Source organism: Anthonomus grandis, chromosome 10 (assembly GCF_022605725.1).
Source record: "Anthonomus grandis grandis chromosome 10, icAntGran1.3, whole genome shotgun sequence".
Taxonomy (NCBI): domain Eukaryota; kingdom Metazoa; phylum Arthropoda; class Insecta; order Coleoptera; family Curculionidae; genus Anthonomus; species Anthonomus grandis.
In genome coordinates this window covers 5781891-5805128 of record NC_065555.1, presented here as the reverse complement: position 1 = coordinate 5805128, position 23238 = coordinate 5781891, and the positions used below count along the sequence as shown (strand labels likewise).

The window sequence follows — 23238 nt, the reverse complement described above, 5'->3', positions numbered from 1 at the left end:
GTGGACTCGCACTTCTCGTTAGGATTTTTTGGAGGCAGGAAGTATTGATATAAAGTGATTTTGGCGCGCAGGATGTTTTTGAATGCGATAAAGAAAAAGTATTAGTCGAGGTACATTTTTTCTGCTTGGGTAGGTTTGATAAATAAAGGTAATTTTTGATTTTTATTTATTCATATTAAGTAGGTTATACAACGGTGATAATATGGACTCCAAACCCAATAAATTATATGTACAGTTTGTAATCGCTTGTTTACAAGAACCACTCATTTACGAGTGCATGTCAAGAAATTTCATCCGGAGTTACGGGAAGAGATAGCTCCTCATTTAAGAATTAGAACTGACAATTTTAAATGTTTGCATTGTGAAGAAGTGTCTACGATCAGAAATCGTTGGAAACAACATTTAAAAACGCATAGAAGTAAGAATAACGACGTAAATATTATAAGGGTTACGGTTTAATAATGTTAATATATTAAAATAGCAAATTGCGCATATACATAAAAGGTGTGTAAAGCGGTGCCTAATTAATACCTATATAGAATGTTAAATTGAAAATCCTAAAAATTAGCATTTCAAAGGTTAATGGTTACATTCAGAAAAGTGTAATATGTTTTTACCATCTTTAGAATCCTGCACAGTTTCCTAGTCATAGCAAGCACAATTTTCAAAACATTTATCTCATGAATGGTTGAATAAAATAATGGCATGTGATTTTATTATAATATGAGTTCATTGAAATCGTAGTAGCGGTACCTTATCAATTCTTAACTCATTTTAGGGGTGTATTTAATATTAGTGCAATCAAAAGTAAACGTTTTTTGAAGAAAATTTAAAGAGGAGAGGCATTGTATAGTATTTTTATTTTTTAAAGGAAAATAATGCGGAAAAATTAAGTTTTGCGTGAAAACGAAAAAAAGTAATGAATAAAGTTAATATTCCCGGTAGGCGGCTCAAAAGACACTAACCCAACCGATGGGAGGCTCCAACCCACGATCGATATCCGTTTTGAGATCCAACTCTAAAATCAAGTCTCACTCCAACCAAGGCGCGCCGCGCCCCCTTACGCCAAACCCGTTAGAATGAACAAAACGCTTCGCTTGTCACTAATGTTACTATAACCAATAGAAAGTCCCAACACACTGACATTATTACTACGCGTCGAAAAATAGTTCCAGATTAAAATCATTAATATTATAATAAAAAATTAAAATTTCTCATTTTTTCTTTTTGGAATTGACTTAAATTAGGTTATTCTCATCATATTAATTAATTTTGTAATGTAATTCCGATTGCAATAATGTTAAATATCACCCATTTTAGTATATAAGGAAGGACAACTATTTAACATTAATAACCAAAAAAATAGTATGTATAGTACCTATACCTAATTTACTGAAAAATCCATATAAATTAGGTATAGGTACTTAAATAGGTACATAATGACCTATTACTGTACCCTGTACGTAGCGATATAACCTTTAAAAAAATAATTAATAAAAGAATCCTCCATTTAACACAAAACTATTTTATTTTTAACCAACTACCACCTTAAAAAATATCTCTCAGAGCTGCCGGCGCGGCGCGCAACATATGCAGTCGGTATTTTAATATGAATAGCGGCAACGTAGCACCACACATCTGACTGCAGAGGCACAGTGATTTCCAGGCGGCAGACGCTAGTGAGGTGACGAGCGACTAACACAAAGACGCCGCGCTGGTGGCGGTTATTTATAGAACATCAAAAGGCTGGTAGCGGCATGGAAGAAAAGCGACGTTGCCGTGGATTAACTTATTTTAAATTGTGTTGAATTTATAGTTTTTATCCGTTGTAGAATTACAACACTTCTAACTTCTACATCTTAAACAAGTTCATATATGTCATCAAGGGTACTAATACATGTATTCATTTGATTAAAATAAGATACTAATATATCCTAGACATTTTTCAAAGATTCTTCCAATGTTAGAGATTTTCTTCCTGATTTAAAAACTGGACAGTATATAATACGTATAGATATGTTATTTAGTTTTGCAGGTTATTTCATCTTTTACAGGAGAGATATTTAGTTTCAGAAAGTGTATACCTATATTTAATTTTTTCGTTCTGATTTGCAGGTTTTAGATACATAAAAGTTTAATTTGAATGAGTTAAAGAATTTAATACTAGAGGCTACGTTTAGGCCCACATTAATAAAGAAAAGTTATTAAAGTGATTAGCTATGGCTTTCCATTAATCGTTTGGAAAGTATCACCCTGTATCTTGAAAACTATGCATTTCCGAACCCATGTTTATAGACACTTTTTCTCATATTTTTTTTACAAAGAATCACGCATTGAAATATCTCCGTCTATTTTTCGAACAACCTGTATATACAGACATTTTATGTTTGTATAAAGCCGTTAATGGTCATCTAAACGCTTCGCCTATATTATCCCTTTTTAATTTTAACATTCCCTAAACTAACCTCAGATTTAATAAAATGTTTTTAATTCTCCGTTATGTACGAAAGCAAAAAGTAGCAGTAAATATATAGATTTAGATTTCCTTAGTATGGCTCCAAACTCTTTTAAAAATGCCTTGAAAAAAATCACTAGTTTTTTTTATTAAATTATTAATTAAGTAATTATTGTAGATGTTTACTTACATCTACAGATTAATGTTAGTAAACCAATAAACCAATAAATAAATAATTAAAGTCATAATTACGTTCAAAGAGAAGGGCGCCACTTGGGGCAAACAGACGTCGTTCAGCGAGGAAACTGTGGTGGCGTACTCTGCTAGAGAACACAATACGTCCAGCATCGCTAAGCAGTGGATCGCTTGCATCCATTGATCTTTATAGCTGAAAATTGATTAATAAATTAAGTTTTAATTAATTATTATTTCTGGCATTTATGGATCAATTATCTGGTATGCTAAAGTAGTTCTATGCAAATAAATGAAAAGTTTGGCTGCCTAACGCGGATAATTTACGTCTGCACTAACTCGAGTTGTAAAATATGTTGTACTTTGAAAAGTCATTGATTAATTAATTAGTTATTTTATTCGAGGCATATTTTTAATAAAGTACTTAAAATTTTTTTAAAAAGTACAGTTCAAGTGCATGGAATTGGAATATATTCAAAATTAACATATTGATTAATTAATTATTTCAGAGAATAGAGACACAATTCTAATTAAAACGGCTAAAACTTGAAAGAATGATGACTCAACTGTACGGAATTTTAAATTAATGCAAAGTCCATTCACTTAAGGCATAATTTTAATTAAAAAGCCTTTTAAGTTCTAATTAGAACTCAACTGCCTGGAATTAAAAAATATTTCGAAATCGAATTGTCATGAATTAGTTAATTAATTAGTCCAGGCAGTTGAGCTTCAATTTTATTAATAAGCCTGAAATGTTAATTAGAGCTCGACTGCCTGGAATTTATTAATTTTATTTTTTTGTTAATTCTATTTAAAATGTCATTAATTAGATCAAGCAATTGAAGAACAATTTTTATTAAAAAGCTTGAAATTGTAAAGAATTTATGGTTCAACTGCTTGGAATTATTATAAAATAATCTAATTTAAAACACTAATTAACCAGGTAATTAATTATTTCAAGCAGTTGAATCATAATTTTAATTAAAACGTCTAATAATTCAAGTTAAAATGCCATTAAGTTATTTAATTAGTCCAGGCAGTCGGGATCCAATTTTAAATGAAATTTCTGAATTAAAAAAAAATCAGTGGTTCAACTGCCTGGAATTTTAAAATAATTTAAACTAACGGGTTAATTAATTAATTATTCTGGGCAGATAAAATACACTTTTAATTAAAGATTCTAATTGTAAAATCAGACTTTAAATTAAAATGTCAGTAATTAGTTAATTATCTTATCAGTTCAGGCAGTTAAGGTAGAACTTTAATCTGTCTGAAATTAAAAAAAAAATCTATGACATAACTGGCTGAAATTGTAAAATAATTCAAATTAAAATGTAATTAACTAGTTAATTAATTAATTACTCCAGGCAATTATTAGGGCAGGGTAAAATTAATTAAATATTAAAACTGAATTTCTGACGTCTATTTCTTCTTGCCAACTTATAGAAATATGAAAAATTCAGTTATAAAAGCAAAAATTACCAAGAAAAAAAGTCGCATTTCGATTTTCCTCAAAAACTATTGATTTCTCTATTTATTGAAGCAGTTGTTAGTCTATGGATCAGGTCTCTATGTCCAATAGAAAAGAAATTCTGAAGTTTTTTGAAAATCATTACTTGTCACATACAATGACCAGAAAGGTAGATTATAATTTTCTTCAGAAACTATTGATTTCTCAGATTTTTTTATTGATACATAAAAGTTACTCTATTCATTGGGCCCGTGCTAGTCTTTAAATCACGTCTCTAATAAATTAATTTTTAATAAATATTGTTCTTAACTAACTCACTTGAGGCTAAACTTCTCAAATATCCTCCTGTTCAAGTCCAAAATGATCTTGGTGCGTTCCCCTTCCGCTTTCATCATTTTATAAAGCAACTCCTACAAACAATCATCAATACGAAAAAATTCACTTAAATATATTTAATTAAATTACTTTCGTCTTGGGTGTGGAAAACCTCTTAACCGGTTTCGCTCCTTTTCGATTACCCTCCAACTGGTACTCGCTGGTCGCTCTATTCGCACGATTTTCTGGAACTTCCAATTGAAACCTGTAGGAACAAACGTTTATTTATAATAACGTTTTTTTAAGTATTCTTTACCGTTTTTTGTCGTTTCCAAAATACACCACTTGACAACCGAAAAATGTACTTTGCTCCCTCAAGTAATCCTTCAGCTCCTCATTGATGTCCTCGATAACGGTTTCGATTTCGTCGTAATCTTGATCGACGCCCTTTTGCGGTATTATCGTGCCCTCCTTTTCAGCCGCAGCATGGTCAAACGCTCGCTAAAACCAAGTAATATAACAGAATATATGATTTAAGCATGGTTAAGCAAGGTTTCCGTTAACCTTTCAATATAAGGTTAATTAATTATTTACCGCAAAAAACCGTAAAGGTTCCGTGAGGTCCACGTTCATACCATCCGGTGCGAACTGGGTCAAATTCCTTAACAGTTCCGATTGACAACCTAAAAACCCGATTAACCCAATTGCCAAAAAAAAATTCTTAAACCGAAATTACCGTTAAACATCCCCTGTATTTCCTGGGACACCTCAAAGCCCTTCAGGGTTTTTAATAGGTCCATAATTTTTCTTTTCGAGTAAGTTTTGGCCTCGTACAGTATGGCCCTGCTGTCCGGATGGTCTTTGGCACAAAACCGGTTTCCGTAGTTGTGAATCCTGTATAAAATCCCCCCTTGATTAACTCATAAATTTTCAAAGAAATAACTTAGTTACTTTGCCACTTGTCGTTCCAAATCCGGCAGTTTTTTCAGGATTTCTTGGCAACTCTTTAGTTGCCCGGGGTTTTCGAATAGCTCCTTAATTGCTCCTTGTCGACGTTCGATTTTTTGGGTGTTGCATAATGGACGACAAATCCAATGAGGTAGAAGTCTAGAAACATGCATCTGTTATTAGAGATTTGTTGTATTACCAAGATATTTATATAGTTCTGATTTTTAGGCTCCTTTAGGTAAAACAGAACTAAGAAGATCCTTGAGCTGAGAGTTGTTTACGTGAAATTGCCAAATTATGAGTGAAAATCACATAAAAATACCTCAAATGCCCATAAGTCAAAAAATATTGAACCTCAAAATGTGAATATTTCCAAAAATATTCTTTAATTAATTTTATTAGTTACTCACTTCAGCGTTTTTTAATTAATTAAAAATTTTTTGAGAAAAATGATTTTTTTTTAAAAAGTTTAACTGTTTTACAAAAGGTACAATTCTGAAAATTTGTATATAGATTCCCTAATTAACCCTTAACAACTATTCCAAAAAAAAAATCACAACAACTATTGATGGGTCAGTATGACCCACTGTATTATTTATTCAAAAAAAGGTAACGAAACTTACAACGTATTTTCTAACATAAGAACAAAAACATTTTAACAAAAAAAAACTTACTTAGTGCAGTTAGGACAAACTTTTACTGCACATTGTTGACAAATAGGCTTTTTACAATTATTGCAAACGGTATTTGTTTTTCGGTCCTTTGACCATGGGCATATGGCACATCTTTTTCGCTTGGACGTTGTTCTATCAGTGAGTGGCACAGGAGGTTCTGGAATCTCAGTGTGAAATATATTGGAGCCCATTTCTCGAACCTTTCGAGGTACCTTTGTATTTCCTAGTCTTTTTATGACGAACGGCTTGCATAACGATACTCCTAGCCGCTTTAGAAAATCATAGCGCGTAATTTTTGTTTCATTAGATGCATAGTTATATAAAACATAACTATTAATTCCAGCAATAGCATGAAATAATGCCATTGGCCAACGTCTTGTTCTGCGCGAAGTAGAATAATTTGCGCATTTTTCGTCAAGAGCATCAACCCCCGCTTTAGTCCCATTGTAGTACTCGATTATATCTGGTTTCAATGAAATTTCATTTATCTTATTATCGTGGTGCATACTTGATACTAATATAACTGCTTTATTAGTTTTTGGAACAAATGATACCATGGTAATCGCCGGAGAAAAACCAAACAGTGAACTTTTAGGTTGTCGCTTACGGCTGGGTTGAAATTCTGGTGGTATTTGACGTTTATTTTTTTTTAGAGTGCCTACATAAGTAAGCTTATTATTCAGCAGCTCATTTACTATCTCAATTGAAGAGTACCAGTTGTCAGCGGTTACATTGCGGTTGGTACCGCGAAAAACGTTTTTCTTCAGGGGCCCGATCTCCAATTTGGGCACCTGTATATACTTCGGCGTTCAACATATAGTGGGTCTTTGAATCCGCCAGAATTTGTACTTTCAAGCCATACTTAGCTGGTTTACTAGGGATGTACATACGGAATCCGCATCTACCCCTAAAGGGTACCAACATCTCATCCAGGGTTATACATTTCCCGTGCGTTATCCGCAAATGTATTAAAAACTTCTGAAATCGGCGCCAGTTTGTCCAATTTGATCCTTTCCTTCCTGGTTTGTAAATCATCAAAGCGTAAACAACAAAGCAAAAAAATCTTGCAAGGCTCATTGTAGCTCTAAAAGTGTCTCTTCTTGTTCCATCAGTACACCACATTGACCTTAGATCCTCATGACCAGACTTCAATTAGCCTTGAAGATATAACAAACCAAAAAAAGCTTTTAGCTCATCTTCACTTGTTTTGGCAATAAACGTTGGCTGAAATTTTCTTCTGGCAGCCCTACGTCTTTTGAAACTTTTATATTTGGCCTGACACAGTCCAATTTTTATATTTGTAAATTTACAAACTATCTTTAACCCAAATAAAGCTAATGTCCTTTAAAAAGCCATTTTCAAGGTAACTGTAATTTATCGATTTAGCTTAGCTTTTACAACTCATCTGTAGATGGCAGCACTGAAGTCGTTATTAAGAAGGACAAGCGTGTCAGAATTTTGAGGTTAGCTGTCTGTTTTTTGTTTTGCAAGCATAGTTTAGCTGTTATTGTTGTTTAAAATAATTTTAAATGCAAACATGGCGAATTGGAAGTAAGTACATCTAGTGTTAATAAATTTTGTGTAATATAGTATTTAAAATCTTATAATATTTATAATCTTTTGTTATGATTTTTTAATTCGAAGTGAAAAATTATCATTTTTGGAAAAAAATATTTTGAATTTTGGGTTGTTCTTTTTAAAGGACTTTAGCCTAATGTAATGCCCAATTTTTATGTTATTGTTTATATTTACAAATTTATTTATTTGTATCTTTTTAGTGATAGGCGACCATTAAAATTGCACGAGCTGATAACAGAATTGGAAGATATGGATGATATCCTATCTCAGGGGGCTACTATAACAATCTTTCCACCGGAAAATGCTAACGGCGAACTTTTTTTGCTTCATTTGCCACTTTCTCACTTTGTGCCGCTAAAGAAATTACAAAAATTTAATTGGATTGCTGACCGTGATATTCCAGAATCAACATTTGCCTGGAATGCGCCCCATAAAGTTGAAAATCATCAAAGTCCTATTGAGATTTTAAAATTGTTTTTTGACGATTCTCTTATATCCAAAGTATGCCAATTTTCAAACATATATGCCGCACAAAATAATCGGCCGGCAGATATATCGGAGTCTGAAATATGGTGTTTTTTGGGCGTGCTGATTTTGAGCGGATATTCTGAACTTCCTAGAAAGCACATGTATTGGGAAAACTCAAGTGACACAAAAAATGAACTTGTGAGGAATGCCATATCACGTGATAGATTTAGGTACGTAATGCAAAATATCCACCTTTGCGATAACAATGATTTGAATGCCAATGACAAGTTTGCAAAAGTTAGACCCTTCATAAAAACCCTAAATGAGAAATTTATGGAGTTTGCGCCTACTGAAGAAGTCCACAGCTTAGATGAATCGATGGTTCCATACTACGGACGACATGGAACAAAGCAATTCATTAGAGGGAAACCTATACGCTGGGGGTACAAATTTTGGACAGCTACTACTTGGATATATTGAATGGTTTGACCCTTACCAGGGATCCTCGTGTATGATTCCAGAAAAATATAAATTATTAGGTCTTGGATCTAGCGTCGTATTCCAGTTTGCTGATGAACTTCAAAAGATTTATCCCAACTTGGCATTCCATATCTACTTTGACAACTTTTTTACATCTCTTTCGCTTCTCCAAAGGCAATTATATGGCACTGGGACGATAAGAGAAAACCGTATTCCTGAGAGTAAGCTGGGACCATCAAAAGACCACAAGACGAAAAATAGGGTCTTACGAATATATGTATGATCCTAATAACCATATAGTTGTGTGCGGATGGAATGACAATAGCCTAGTTACTTTGGCATCTAACAGTACCACTGTGAATCCAATTTTACAAGCCAAAAGATATTCTCAAAAGGAAAAGAAACGGATAATGGTAGATCAACCTTATATTGTAAAAAAATATAATGAAAATATGGGCGGGGTCGATAGAGCGGACCAAAACATCAGCCTTTACCGAGTATCCATAAGAGGCAAAAAGTGGTATTTTCCAATTTTTTGTCACTTCTTGGACATGGTAGTTCAGAATTCTTGGCAATTGAACAGAAATAGTGGGGATAAAATGGACCAATTAGCATTTAGAAGAGCAATAGCCCAAAGCATATTGGAGACACACAAGAAACCATCAGCTTATCAAACTGGAAAGACAAGTAAATATTTGCATCAATCATCGCGTTATGACCGCATGGACCATCTTATTTTATATAGTGAAACACAAATCAGATGCAAATATTGCACAAGTTAATTTTACATGTAGCAAATGCAAAATTGGGCTCCATCCAAAAGAATGTTTTTATCTTTACCACACTCAGCATTAACTTATATTATCGTTTTTGTTTTGATTTAGCACTAAACATGGCAATAAAAAAATTTTCTTGGTACGATATTGATAATTTTTTTTTCAATCGTATAGCAATAAAGCTAAAGTCCTTTTAAAAGGACAGTGACTTACCATAAATCTACCACTTACTAATTTTTTCAAATATTTTTTTAGGGCTTCTAGGTACACTAGCATTAAATATTTAGTGGTAAAAATAAACTTTTCAATTATTTTTTTTGTCAGCCTTATTTGGGTTAAGATCTTATCATTTATATTTAAGTAAGTTCCATGCTGACTCAGGTGACTTGGGTGGATTGGACAATGCAAAGCCCTTCAAACCTGGTTTAGTGTAAATAATGTTATGAGCTGCTGCTCTTCCACGTGTTGCTGCTCCTTTTGACCATCTTGTTCCATCCTTTTCAACCCAAGACGTAAAATGAATTAGAGGTTGATCTTCCTCAGAATCATCATTGCCAGAAACCCCAGAAGCCTCACTCAGAGAATCATGTTCACTAAATAGCTCGCAGTCCTCTTCAGAATCATCTCCATCCTCCAAAATTTTTCTAAGAGCGTCCTGTTCATTCTCAGCAATTTCCAAGGGCACATTGGCGCCATTTTCATCATCCGTGAACTCATTAGTTTCATCCACGTTCTCGAGGTCCTCCCAAAAATCGTTCAATCAAAAATCGTCATTTTTATGGATAACTAGATACAAAAATTACAATAAACACTTGTTCGAAACAATTTTTATGCAAAAAAACTTACCAAAATAATTATTTCATAAAGTGCTAAATTGAAAATATTTATAACGCAACAACTACCGCTGGGTCACTTTGACCGATTTTCGTAAATTCGGCCACAACGAAGCTGCATTCCTACGTAGTTAATGTGCTACTAAAAGTAATCAATCAATCAATCAATGCTTTATTATCATAAAATTTAAAATTTTGTCGACAAAGCTATTATTTAAATAAATCATACAAACAAAATATACACAAAGACAAAACAAAAAATACAAATATATAAAAATAAAAAATACAACAAAACTTAACAATTTTATAAATTGTTTGAGATCACATTTCCTTAAAATCTATAAAATATATATACATTCACTTGTATACAAAGTCGGCAAAAAAAGCAGTTGTTTACAAAAACATTATTAGCAAACATAATATACGAATATTATTTATGTACATTATCATAACAACATAAACAAATTTACCAGTGTTTAGGAAGCGGGTGCTTAAAATTACATAACATTAATTATTAAAAAACTCGTTTACTGTGTATAAGGCTCTCTCCAGCAAGTATGATTTCAGAGCTTTCCGAAATTTGGAAAAAGTTGTTATTGATTTGATTTCAAATGGGAGATGATTGTGCATTTTTTTTGCATTGTAAAGAATGGATCGTTTAACTAGTTCTGATCGTGGGGTTGGTAGATATAGATCGTACTCTGCGTTTCTAAGAGGATAATTGTGAGATGGCCTTTCTGACATATCTGATAAGTGCTTGCGGATTAGGCAGACGGATTCAAATATAAATAAGGAAGGAAGAGTTAGTATTTTATATTTTTTTAAATATTCCTGGCAGTGAGTTCTGTAATTTAGTCTTAATGAATAGCGTATAGCTCTCTTTTGTAGCTTAAATATGCGTTCAAATTGAGTCGCACCACACGTACCCCAAAACGGAAGGGCATATCGGAGGTGCGACTCAAACAGGGCATAATAAACTGTTATAGCCGTTGCCAAAGTTAGCTCCCTGGATACTGATCTCAGAGCAAAACATGCAGAACTTAATTTTTTGGATAAGTAATCGATGTGGATATCCCATTTTAAAGAGTTGTCTACCATCAGTCCCAAGAACTTTACGGAATCAACGACCTCCATTCTGTTGTTATTAATTACAAAAGGTTGCGACGCACCGCTAAATGATAATACTCTAGTTTTTGAGACGTTAAGGCACAAGAGATTTGAATCGCACCACGATTTAATGAAGGACTAGGTCACGAGATATGGCTCTACGAAGAGCCACCATATTTAAGTTGCTCCAAGAAAAACTAGTATCGTCCGCAAAGAGACAAATTTTACCATTTATGTCCAGATTAGCAATATCATTTATAAATAGAAGAAACAAAATGGGGCCTAGAACTGAGCCCTGAGGTACCCCGCATTCTATTGGCTTGCACGAAGACGTCATCGAATCAACCCTAACAAACTGATTCCTGTTGTTCAGGTATGACATGAACCACTCGAGAGGTGTTCCTCTAATTCCATAGTGCTGCAATTTATTAATTAGGATATTATGGTTTACACAGTCGAAAGCTTTAGAGAATTCACAGAAAATTGTTGCTGTAGAAAGATGGCTGTTTAGGTTGGAGTATATAAGGTACGTGCGCCAAATATTGTCATTGTTCCTAATATCGCCACCCCTCGCCTTACTCAGCCAGTATCGAGATTAAAATTTAGATTGCAGCACCAAAAGTTAGTTTGATTTGTCGGCCATTTGTTTTACCATCGAAAAGTTTACGTCTTTATCTATGGTTTAGTCTATGTCTTTCGTCAGACGTAGGAGCACGCTATTTGATTTCTTCTCCGCGTTATAAACAAGTTCACATTTTACGTTGATTGTAATACAATCTAACCTAATATTTTCTAGATTTTTTTCAATAAGCACATGTAAGTACATCCAATGGTTCTTGAATTATAAATTGCTTCAATTATTTTATATGTGTTTCTAGGTTATGTATTTTTTTTTCTTTACGTCATTTGTTCCTAATATTGCCATCACTAAGTATTCCTAATATTGTCAGTGGCAATATTAGGAACAAAATATAATTTTTTTTGTAGAATTCCAAGAAAAAGAGCTCAGTGGTCAGAAGAAGACCTACGCTCAGCGTTGCAAGCCATAGGGAATGGAATGTCCATCAAAGCTGTTGCCGAGCAATACAGTATACCTCGTACAACACTAGGCCTTCATCATAGAACCTAAAATTCTAAAAAAAAGCTCGGAAGGTCACCAGTATTATCTACAGAACAAGAAAATGAGTTAGTGCAAAGAATCCACAGACTAGCTGAGGTAGGAATGCCTATAACAAGCAAGATTTTAATGAAAAGTGTATTTTCTTATGCAACAGCAAAAAACATTTCAAATCTGTTTTCTAAAATCTCGAATAGGGCTGGTAGAAAATGGCTCAAGTTATTCTTAACTAGGCATCCGGACGTATCGAAACGAAGAGCTCAACAAATGAATATGGCGCGAGCCCAAAAAATGAATAGGCCAATCGTTGATGACTACTTTCATAAGCTAAGAGAAACCATCGAAAAGCTAAAGTTATTTGACAAACCAGGTAACAGATTGACAATTATTATAGCAGATTGACAATTCATAAGCAACCAATTGTTTTAGCCAGAAAAGGGGCAAAGCGCGTACATTTAACCGCACCCGAGCATGGGGAAAATGTGTCAATTGTAGGTTGTGGAAACGCACTGGGTCAATCAGTACCACCTTTTGTGCTTTTTAAAGGACAAAGGTTAAAACCGGAATGGTCTGATCACTTGCCACCTGGCTCAAAAGCAATTGTCACAAATAAAGGAAGCATGACATGTGAAGCCTTTATTGTATGGTTTACTCATTTTTCCTCATTCAAAAATTCTGGCTCAACACTACTAATATTCGATAGGGCTAAAAGTCACCTTGATATTTCTATAGTTGATGCAGCGGACCGCATGGGCATAACTTTATTTTGTCTTCCAAGCAACACTTCACATGAGTTGCAACCCATGGACAAGTCTGTATTTAAAAGTTTTGAGACGTTTTGGGATCAAGAAGTTTTGCAGTTTTTAATGATAAACCCTGGAAAAGCAATTACGAAAATCAGGTTTGGAGAAATTTTTACTCCCGTTTGGTTCAAAGCGATGATTCCATCAAACATTATTTCTGGTTTTAAAGCCACCAGTCTAAATGGATATATACCCCATTTAGACCAGAGGCTATACCTGAAGAGGCTTATGCACCAAGTTTGATCACCCACAAAGAAGAAAACGACGTAGTAAATAATTCTCAAGGTGTATCAGATGTCGTGGAAAGTTCTTGCAGGTCAATTGAGTCTGCAGACAAAAACAATGCAAGTACAAGCGGGTATCAAGTGCCAAAGAAAACTGTTGCGGTCAGTTCGCAAACGCGAGTACAAGCGGATATCAACTACTAAAAAAACCGCTTCAAAAAAGAAAGAAGAGTCCCGTTTCTAGCACAGATACCCAATCACTATCGGATTTTAGTCTTGACGATGATTCACTTGACGACATATCCGATGAAAATGAACCTTTGGTAAATTTGAAAAAAAAAGTTTAGAAGATAAGTTTAGTCGAAACAAAAAACAGACTACACAGACTAAGAAACTTAACACCAGGGCTATTGGGAACTATGAAAGCAGCGATGACGATGAAATACCATTCAATAAACTAATACAAAAACAAAAAGATGTAAAGAGACTAACTAAACTGCCACAAAATAAAAAAGATGATACCATCACAGAGGAAACCATAAACTCTAATCAGAATATGGACTCAACACCCGACTCTAAATGCTTAGATACTTCGTTTAAAGATATTGGATTGCTCATTACCCCCGAAATCAAAGTACCTACAGTAAAAAGGAAGCCGGCTTTAAACAGTAAAGCCCAGCAAGTTACCAAAGATCTTTTCGCGCCAAAACCAAAATTGGATTCAACCAAAGTTGTCAGAGAAGCAAAGAGTGGTACCAAAAAGAAATCGAACGAAAAATCAGAAGAACCGAAAAGATCGTGGTTTTGTTTTGTTTGTAACACCTGCCGGGAAGAAGATATGCGCTTGTGCATAGTTTGTTATAAATATGTTCATGAAGCCTGTGTAGGCCTAACTAAAAATGACAAAGAAAGGTTTATTTGTCCTTACTGTTCTTAATTTTTTTTAACTGTTTGTTCTATCTTTAATCTGTAGTTCCATAATGACTGAAGATCGCAATAAGAAAGTTTACTTATCTTTTTTAGTTAACTTAGCTCAATAATTATGGCTTTAGAGGTGTGGCATTGCAATGGCTGGAATCCTATCTGTCTAATCGTACCCAAAGAGTTACAGTATCTGGATGTTTATCTGATTCCAGATCCCTTAAAACTGGAGTACCTCAGGGTTCAGTGTTAGGACCACTATTATTTTTGCTCTATGTAAATGATTTGGGTTCATTAAAACTGCAGGGCAAAGTGGTTCAGTTTGCTGATGATACCACCATTTTATGGAATCATAGAGATTCTGATAATGTTAGAGCCCAGGTTTTTAAGGATCTTAAGATTTTATCGGAGTGGTGTGCTGCAAACAGGCTTGTATTTAATGTGGGCAAAACCTTTATTATGGGATTTAAGTGTGACGTTCAGGGCTTTATGTTTAGTGAAAACTCCCCCTTGCAAAACAAAGAAAGCTGTAAGTTCTTTGGTATTACCATTGATGGTCGCCTTCGCTTCGAAGATCATATCCTAAATCTTGCATCAAAATTATCCTCTGGATGCTTTGCAGTAAGAATGGCGGGGCATGAGCTGGGAGGGGTAGTTGCACGTTCCGTGTACTTTTCTCTTATTGAGTCCCACCTTCGTTATGGCTTGCCTTTTGGGGTTTAAGCAACAAGGGATTATTAAACATAATTTTTGTGATTTAAAAAAAGGCAGTTAGATACCTATGTTCCGCTGGGTTAAGAGATTCTTGTAAACCTCTCTTTATATCTCAAAAAATCCTAACTCTTTTTTCTCTTTTTATCTTAGAAACAGCTACTCTTATTCATAAATGTCCTAAACCTCCCTCTAACACTGGTCATATGACTCGCCAGGTTAACGATTTTCCCTTACCAATCCCTACATCCTCCCTCACGAAGAACTCACTTATATACCTCAGCAAAAAAATTTACAACCATGTTCCTCTATGTATCAGACAAATTTTAGAAGTTAAGAGATTCAAAAAGGAATTAAAATCACTTTTATTATCCAGGGCATATTATAGCCTTGACGATTTTTTAATGATACCTTTTAACCTGTGCTCTGACATCATTTTAGTGTTTTAGTTTTGTTTCCTGTTAAATAATGTAATTTACTTCTTCTAAATTCTGTTTTATTGACAGCTTTACTTATTTTTTAATGAAATTTATCAAAAAGATGCTTTTTTTTTCTCAATCTGTTTTGTTATGATTAATTTTGGTAATGTGTGTAAATTTTATGGTAAAGTGTTTTAGAAGTTATGTTTGTTTGAAATTTAAAGTGAATTTGGAATTTTTTAGTTTTTAGGATGCTTGTACACAAGATTTTGTTGTCTTACGTAATATAGCACATTTTCTTTCTTTCTATCTTTTAATTTATCAATTTTTGTTGTCTTAGAATAATTTGTTACTTTTTCTGTAGTTCCTAATATTGACATGGGGTGGCAATAATAGGAGGTCTGGTGATCCCAATATTGCCATTGTCGACCCCAATAAAAACTTACATTAATTTAGTTTCTATTTAGTTTTTGGATTTAAATAAAAAATAATGTTAGAAACAATGCATTTTTATACCCGTGCGTAAAATTGTACTCACCTATTAATAACAGTTTAAGAATTACTTATAACTAAGCGTTATGGTGGCAATAATTGGCACACTTACTTTATTATTAAAGAGGGACAACATAGCGTCATTGGTGCACTTGTTACTCAAGAATCCGAACTGATGCGGGGTTATAATTTAATATTTAAGCAAAAAGGATAAAAGTCGTTTCTTTACCAGTCTTTCAATAATCTTCGATAATGTTGGGAGAAGTGCAATTGGGCGGTAGTTCGAACATTGATCCTTCTCGCTCCCTTTATGTAAAGGAATAATAATTGCCGTCTTAAGGCAGCTTGGAAAGATTCCAATTTGAAGAGACATATTAATCAAGTTGGTAAGATGGCTTAAAGTGATATCCGAGAGATTTGAAAACATTTTGAGCGTTAGACCATCAGCCCCAGATGAAGATTTGTTTTTGATGTCTTTTATTGTGCTGCATAGTTCTTCTAATGCTATGGGTGTAAGAAAGAAATTATGTAAAATCTCATTAGCGAGATATGAGAGAGGATCGTGGGAAGGAGTTACGGTATTCATGAGATTTTTGGCTACATTTATAAAGTAGCTGTTTAAGTTATCTGGTGAAGTGGGGATTGTGATAGATGGAGAAGCCTTATCCTTTAATTCATTAACAATAGACCAAGTCTCCTTACCAACATTTGCAGAATTAGAAATCCTTTTATTGTAATAGAGGTCCTTGGCTGCCTTTATTGTTTTATGGTAAATTTTTTTGTACAACCTTGCGTTCGTGGAAGAACACACTGTCTGAGAATTTTTTTAAGTGTGATAAGGAGCGTATATTTTTAGAAGAAAAGCGTAAGCCTTTAGTAGACCAGGGTTTTTTTTGTTTAATTTTGATGGGTCTAAGAGGAAATGAGTTGGATGCCAAATCAGACAGTGACTTTATAAATCGAGAAAACTCAGTGTTAACATCATCAGATAGGAAGTCCCAGTCCGTTCTTAGACATAGATTTTTAAAATTTAAGAATTTTTTTTCCCCAAAGATACGGCACATTTTGCGCGGGACTCTTATTTTTGAGATTTAGAGAAAATTTAGTTAACACTGCTTCATGATCGGAGAAACCTGAGTTAAAGACAGTTGAATCAACGAGTTCCGGATCAAAGGTTGATACGACGTAGTCAATGATACTAGAGCTAGTTTTGGTTATTCTGGTTGGGGAGTTAATATGCATAACCATCCCAAATGAATCAAATATGGACTGAAGGGATTCCTTAGCAGCACACACACTGGAGAAGTCAATATTAAGATCGCCACACAAAATTAATTTGCTTATTAAGGGCAGGGATTCTAGCAAAGCTTAATAATTTTTGGCAGAAAATTTGCACGTCCGCGTCAGGTGTTTTGTAAATACAAACTATATAAAGGTCAAAGGTATTATGATAGACGATGGAAAATTCGAATACTTTTTCAGATAATAAATTATCAAATTTTGTGACCGCGGAAAAATCGTTGTTAGTGGACATTATCATAGTAACTCCATAAGATAAATTACTTCTATTATATCTAGCTAAAGTGGTATAGTTTTTAATAAATACAGGCTCATCAGTCTTTAACCGATGTTCTGTTATGGCAACAATATATGGAAAGTTTAGCTCTTCCAATAAAAGATGTATTCGTCTGTTTTATGTCTTAAGGACTGAATGTTAATGAGAAATATATTAAGCCTGTTAACGTCCATTTTTTTAGAGGGGGCTTGATCCTCTATTCGCGTCGTTTTATTTAAAAATTTTTTGACTTAGTTGGAGAAAAATAATTAGTTTGACCTTCTCTAATTTTCTGGAGCTGTAGGAGTCTTTCTGAAGAGAAGAAGGACGCTAGTTTTCGTGTGCCCTTCAAAGCATGTACTTGCCGGCAGGTCGTGGAGGTATGCCAGGTAGAGCCTAAGTGATTTTAAAATTGAAGGGTCCCTCACTATTCGCGGAGTCAACGGATCCATAAAGGCCCGTCTTCGTTCATCGTTTTTTTTCCAATTATTATTTTAGAGGGTTCCCGTGCAAGGGACTTACTCGCAACGATTGCTTCGTACTTGTAAACACGCGCGCTAGATAAAGTCGTGAAGCCTTGCCCCCAAGATACAAAATTGGAGGGGGAAATTTCAGTTTAAAGGCGTCTCTGGGCCAATTTGACCCCGTCAATAGTGGTTAGGGGTTAATTTCATTAGACGCCTATTTCAGCGTTGTTTAATTGATTTAAGAATTTTTGAGAAAAATTGAATTTTTTGGGAAAAGGTTGATTTTTCATAAAATTAGCAGCAAAAGCTCATAACTCAAAAACCAAAAAAAGTACAAGTTTGAAAATTTGCAAACAGATTCTCTAATTAATTTCATGGAACACCTATTTCAGCGTTTTTTGATTAATTAAAGATTTTTGGAGAATAATTAAATTTTTTGATGAAAGGTTGATTTTTTTCACAAAATGAACAACAAAGGCTTATTACTCAAAAACCAAAAAAGGTACAATTCGAAAAATTTATACTATGCACAGATTCCTTAGTTAGTTTCATTAGACACCTATTTTATGAATTTTCAAAAACGTACATATATGATGAAAAAAAATTAATACAAATTCAAAAAATGCCTGTATGTCAAAAATTGTTCAACCAAAACTCACCTTTTTCCAAAGGGAGTCTTACAATAGTCCAAGGTTCTCTGTAAACTTCCAACACCCCCAATCAAACTCAAATTCTGTATAGCGGTGGAATCCAACACCAAATGGTCCCTCTCGATATGTTTCGTTACAGGGGCGGATTTCAAATCAACCGGTTCATATTTTTCAAACGATTTCATGGAAAACAGTTGAATGTCCATATGAGAATTCTTGAGGAACCAACGAATGCCTCCAAGGGACTTAAGGGCCAACTCAAACTCCGCTTTTGGGTTACCTATAAAACTCAAACAATAGACGTTTCATTCTAAAGCGAATCGAATTTTTTTCTGCTCACATTCTTCAGCGATATCCTTAAATGCTTCCGGCCAACTAAACTTCCCGTCCTTATCCTTAAAATAACACTGCGAAAATAGGGTTTCCAGGGTAGTTGCCGCGCTGCAAAACTGACTTTTTGACGCCAAAGTTTCCTGCATCACCTCTTTTAATTGGGTGTTCAATAAGTTCTTAAAAGGGCCATAGTTGACCCCTCGTTCCGTCAAAATCTGGATACATTCACATTTTCAAATCTGATATTTTATGGACAGTTACCTTAACTTACCAGTCCGGGTGGATACTCTGCGAATACGGTCAGTAATTTTGAGCAATGCTTATCATCGTCGAATTCAGAAAAGTAAAAGGTCCCAATTGAGGTTTCTACGAAACAAATTCCAAATCGGCAAGTGTTGTCTGGTTTTACCTAAGAAATTACAACAACTGCTTCACTTTTTTGCCATTTTTATGTTTTAAGTGATTTTTCAAAAAACCTCGCAATTTCTTTGCTTTTAGACATAGAGGCGTCATTCAAAAACTGACATAAGCCTCAATGAAAAGAGTAACTTTTATATATCAGTAAAAAAATCTGAGAAGTAAATAGTTTCTGAGAAAAATCTCAATTTGTCGTTCTAGTAATTTTTGTGTCAAGTGATTTTTAAAAAACCTCATAATTTCTTTGCTGTTGCAGATAGAGATGTGATTTAAAAACTGACACGTGTTCCAATGAATAGAGAATTTTTTATATATCAGCCAAAAAATCTGAGAAATCAATAGTTTCTGAGAAAAATTAAAATTTGTCTTATTAACTTACTTTAGCAGAAATAGAGAACAGGTAAGTCCCAATTTCCGATCTGGGTTCGGGCATCTGAGCCCCATAAATACAAGAAGCTTTCGAGGAGACTTGACAAATTTCCCGAGCAACCACTTTATCAAACTTCGTTGGCCTTTTCATACTTTTACACCTAAATAACCGATAAAACATTTAAAAAAAAAGTAATGAGCAATCAAGCTTATGTACTGTACCTCTCGGCCATCATTTCAGGTGTTTCTGTTTGTTCCACCCTGGCTACTTTAAACCCCTTATCGATAAGGGCTGTGGCCATTTTGCCATAAGCACTTTCAGGGAACCCCGAATGTGCAAACTCGCCCTAAAAAAACCTATAATAACAAACGACCCTAAAATGAGATTTATTTACCTTCATATAACTGAACCCTAGCTGTTGTACTCCAACGACGGCATCCATATGGTATAACTCATAGAATTTTCCCACTTTGAAGAACAGGACGGTGTCAAAGTTTTGACTTTTTAAGATCCACCATTGACGCATCGCGGGGGTGAGTTTTTCAAGGAAATCCTGCGGTACATAAAGGGTTCTGGGGTCGTAATTTGGGTCTGAGGCACGCCTTTAAAACAGTTAAAATAATTACTTGCTAATTAATATAAAACTTATCAAACCTTTTATCAGCATCTTTAATTTTCTCGGGTTTAAGGAACTCCAGGGTGTCATGCAGCCAACTGGAATCCAAACTAGTATTTTCCAGTTTAGCTTTAGACTTCTTGAGTACTGGGGCTTTCTGCAAGAGCTCCTCATTAATTTCTACTTTTTCCTCGCTTTTTGTGTACCCAAATGAAGTCATCAAGCATTTTTTAGATGAGGGAGTTTTCTGTGGAGAATCATCTTCATCTGATTCAGACTCATCATCTGATGATTGGATTCTTGACTTTTTAGTTGGCCTAGTGAGTGGTTCAGGCTTGCGTTTTTGCAAAGATTCACTTTCAGATTCCGAGTCACTTTGAATTAGTGCTTTACGTTGTCTTTTTGCTGGTCTTCGCATTGGTTCATCACTATCTGAAATAGGAAATAAACCTTTGTGTTGTTAAATTAATTATGGAGGATCGTATGGCAAATAATACAGTACTGCCAATGGGTGTTATATACCTTCATCGCTTACTTCCTGGTTTACCAGGAGAGGTTCCCTTTTATTTACTGGTGAAGTATTTTCTTTGGATGCAACGTCGCCCCCATTTGCGACTTGTTTGTTGGGTGTCTTGGCTTTGTTTTTTGGTGAAGAGAAGTAGTTGAATAGTGTATTGGTTTGAACCGGCTTTTTGGCTGACATTTTTAACGGCAATCAAACATACACAAACACAACAATATTGTTAATAACAAAACGAAAATTTCCCGGCAAAAAACACGATTGACATTGACATTTTGGCTATGGTCCCGCCATCTATAACTCACATGCGGTTGCTGAAATCCTAACCTGACTTCTTTACTGTCACTAGTGTCACTGTCATTATCAAGTCAAGTGTTTATTTCAAATTTCTGAAATTTATTGTCGAATAGGAAAAAGTGCTTGTGGGCGGTCAGGGTTCATTTCCATTATAATTTTATCGAATACCAGGACATCTGATCAAAATCAGGAGGTTTCCAATTAAAGGTTGCAATTTTAACGATATTTTAAGTTGTACTTACACTACAATGGCTTTTAAAAAATTTGCGATTTTAACAGTGTTCCTAGCTATTTTGATGATTTCATTTGCTGATAAGGGCAAGATCGTAAAGGCCCGCCTCGAAGTGAGTAAAATATGGTATTAATTATGATGTAATAGACTTTCATGCAATACTTTTTCCATTTAGAGTTGTCCAGGTTGTTCTCTGAACCGTTTAACTCAAGTCCGAGCATTTGCCTATGATGACATACCGAAATATGAAAATGTTGAATGGAAAAAGATTCATGGGGCTCCTCCAGAGATGGTTTTCTTGAATGAAGCAGATGAGGAAATGGAAAGGGTTTCTTTGACAAAACTGAACAGGGAGGAATGTAATAATTTACTGAAAAGCAAAGGGTTTAAAATGAGTGGAGATAGTGAAGAAAGTGAGCTATAGACCATTGATTAAATTGTTTTTTCTTTATTTTGGGAAGTTTTACAATTAAATTTAAGAATAAAAATACACAAATATGCAGATACTTTATTTATACATAAGAAGAAAATCTGCGACAAAAGATAAGTACCTTAAAAATATGTTATTAAATTAAAAAGAAAGTGATTGTATCAAAATCAATAGGGCCTAGCTCTACCCCCAGCAAACCCTTTAGTCCTTCCTGAGTTCCAATTATCAGGTGAAGTGATGGCAATATCCATATAATCACCGATGGTTATCCTATAGTTCCCTAAAGTTTTAAGGTCATCTGGACCCTTTATCCCGGTGGTTGTCGAACCGATTTCTCGCATCCTAAAAATACACTTATTAACAAATGCTAAAAAAATGCCTGTGTTAACAGTGTACCTATACATAGGGCTTCGCATATCAGGATAAACCAGGGCAAAACTGAACTTAGTGCCCTTCCGTCTCGCCTCGGGGTTCACTTCCTTCACCAACTGGGTGAGTTCATGCAAAGTGGCATCTTTCCAAGTGTAAATTTGCAGTTCGTTGTTAGGTGTGTTGCCCCTATGGTATTCCGTTTGTTTGTGGTGTTGACCGGTGGAGGAGACAAACACTCTCAGTAAAAATGGGCAGATCTAAAAGGGGTTTTAAACGAAAACAAGGTTATGTTATTTATTTTAGCTACCTTTTGACGATCCACGGAGTCTTCTTTCTTTTCTTCCACGATTACGTCTACTCCCGCCATCTTTTAATGTAATTTAATCGATTTATGACCTACTGAGACAGCAAAATATGTGAAAAAACATAAATTTGCAAAAGACAAGTATTTTGTTTATGTATGTGTGTTGTGTGAAGTAGCGTCCGATCGGTTGTCAAAATTGAGAACGCAGTATATGTCGTTTGCCAGCAACCCGTTTATAGTCCGCGCCCGCTGTTATTTAATCATTATAATGCTCGTAGCGCCTGAAATTTCTAAGAGATTTTCAAAATTTTTGTGCAATAAAACCAGTAACCTTATAATCATTAAAAATATCAGCGGATTTTAAATAGTTTGCTTAGAAACGATATATGCTACGTTCCTGATTTCATCGCTAGTTAGGATCACGCAGGTTAAATTTCTGCGGATTTATAAAGGTCATTGAGTGCAATTGATGATTTTTCGGTAATAAGAGTGTTAGGTAGGCTTTAAATATCAGTTAATTATTAAAAAATTATCCTATATGATATTCGTGGAGCTTATATTTGATAATAACTCACAGACCTTCGACTATTCAACGCCATAGAGTCAGCTTTTTTAATATATTACTTTCTGTGCGTATTCCCTGTATTTTAACTGTAAATTATATTTTTTTAAAATAATCTACAAAATAATT

General features: G+C 34.4%; 2 protein-coding genes across 5 annotated transcripts in view; both read right to left on the bottom strand.

The window, feature by feature from the left end:
- Positions 1–21204, bottom strand: part of LOC126741102 (probable DNA mismatch repair protein Msh6) — a 45593-nt gene extending 24389 nt beyond the window's left edge. For 2 of the 4 annotated variants that reach the window (XM_050447424.1, XM_050447425.1), the window contains exons 1-15: positions 20915–21204; positions 20431–20824; positions 20171–20378; positions 19998–20122; positions 19786–19936; positions 19261–19398; positions 18997–19204; positions 18666–18936; positions 5385–5540; positions 5170–5327; positions 5028–5116; positions 4750–4934; positions 4584–4698; positions 4437–4528; positions 2708–2843 (exon numbers count right to left, since the gene is read on the bottom strand). In XM_050447424.1, the coding sequence (XP_050303381.1) occupies positions 2708–2843; positions 4437–4528; positions 4584–4698; positions 4750–4934; positions 5028–5116; positions 5170–5327; positions 5385–5540; positions 18666–18936; positions 18997–19204; positions 19261–19398; positions 19786–19936; positions 19998–20122; positions 20171–20378; positions 20431–20824; positions 20915–21095 (2607 nt within the window). In that variant the 5' untranslated portion in view covers positions 21096–21204. The remainder of the gene's footprint in view (positions 1–2707; positions 2844–4436; positions 4529–4583; positions 4699–4749; positions 4935–5027; positions 5117–5169; positions 5328–5384; positions 5541–18665; positions 18937–18996; positions 19205–19260; positions 19399–19785; positions 19937–19997; positions 20123–20170; positions 20379–20430; positions 20825–20914) is intronic. The other 2 variants (XM_050447428.1, XM_050447426.1) reach the window with 1 other exon arrangement.
- Positions 21205–21937: 733 nt separating this feature from the next.
- On the bottom strand, positions 21938–22750 carry LOC126741116 (histone deacetylase complex subunit SAP18). Its single transcript, XM_050447452.1, has 3 exons — positions 22551–22750; positions 22268–22500; positions 21938–22213 (listed from the first exon to the last, which is right to left on the bottom strand). Exons 1-3 carry the CDS (start codon positions 22608–22610, stop codon positions 22039–22041), a joined length of 468 nt encoding a protein of 155 aa, XP_050303409.1. The 5' UTR covers positions 22611–22750; the 3' UTR covers positions 21938–22038.
- Positions 22751–23238: the final 488 nt, after the last annotated feature.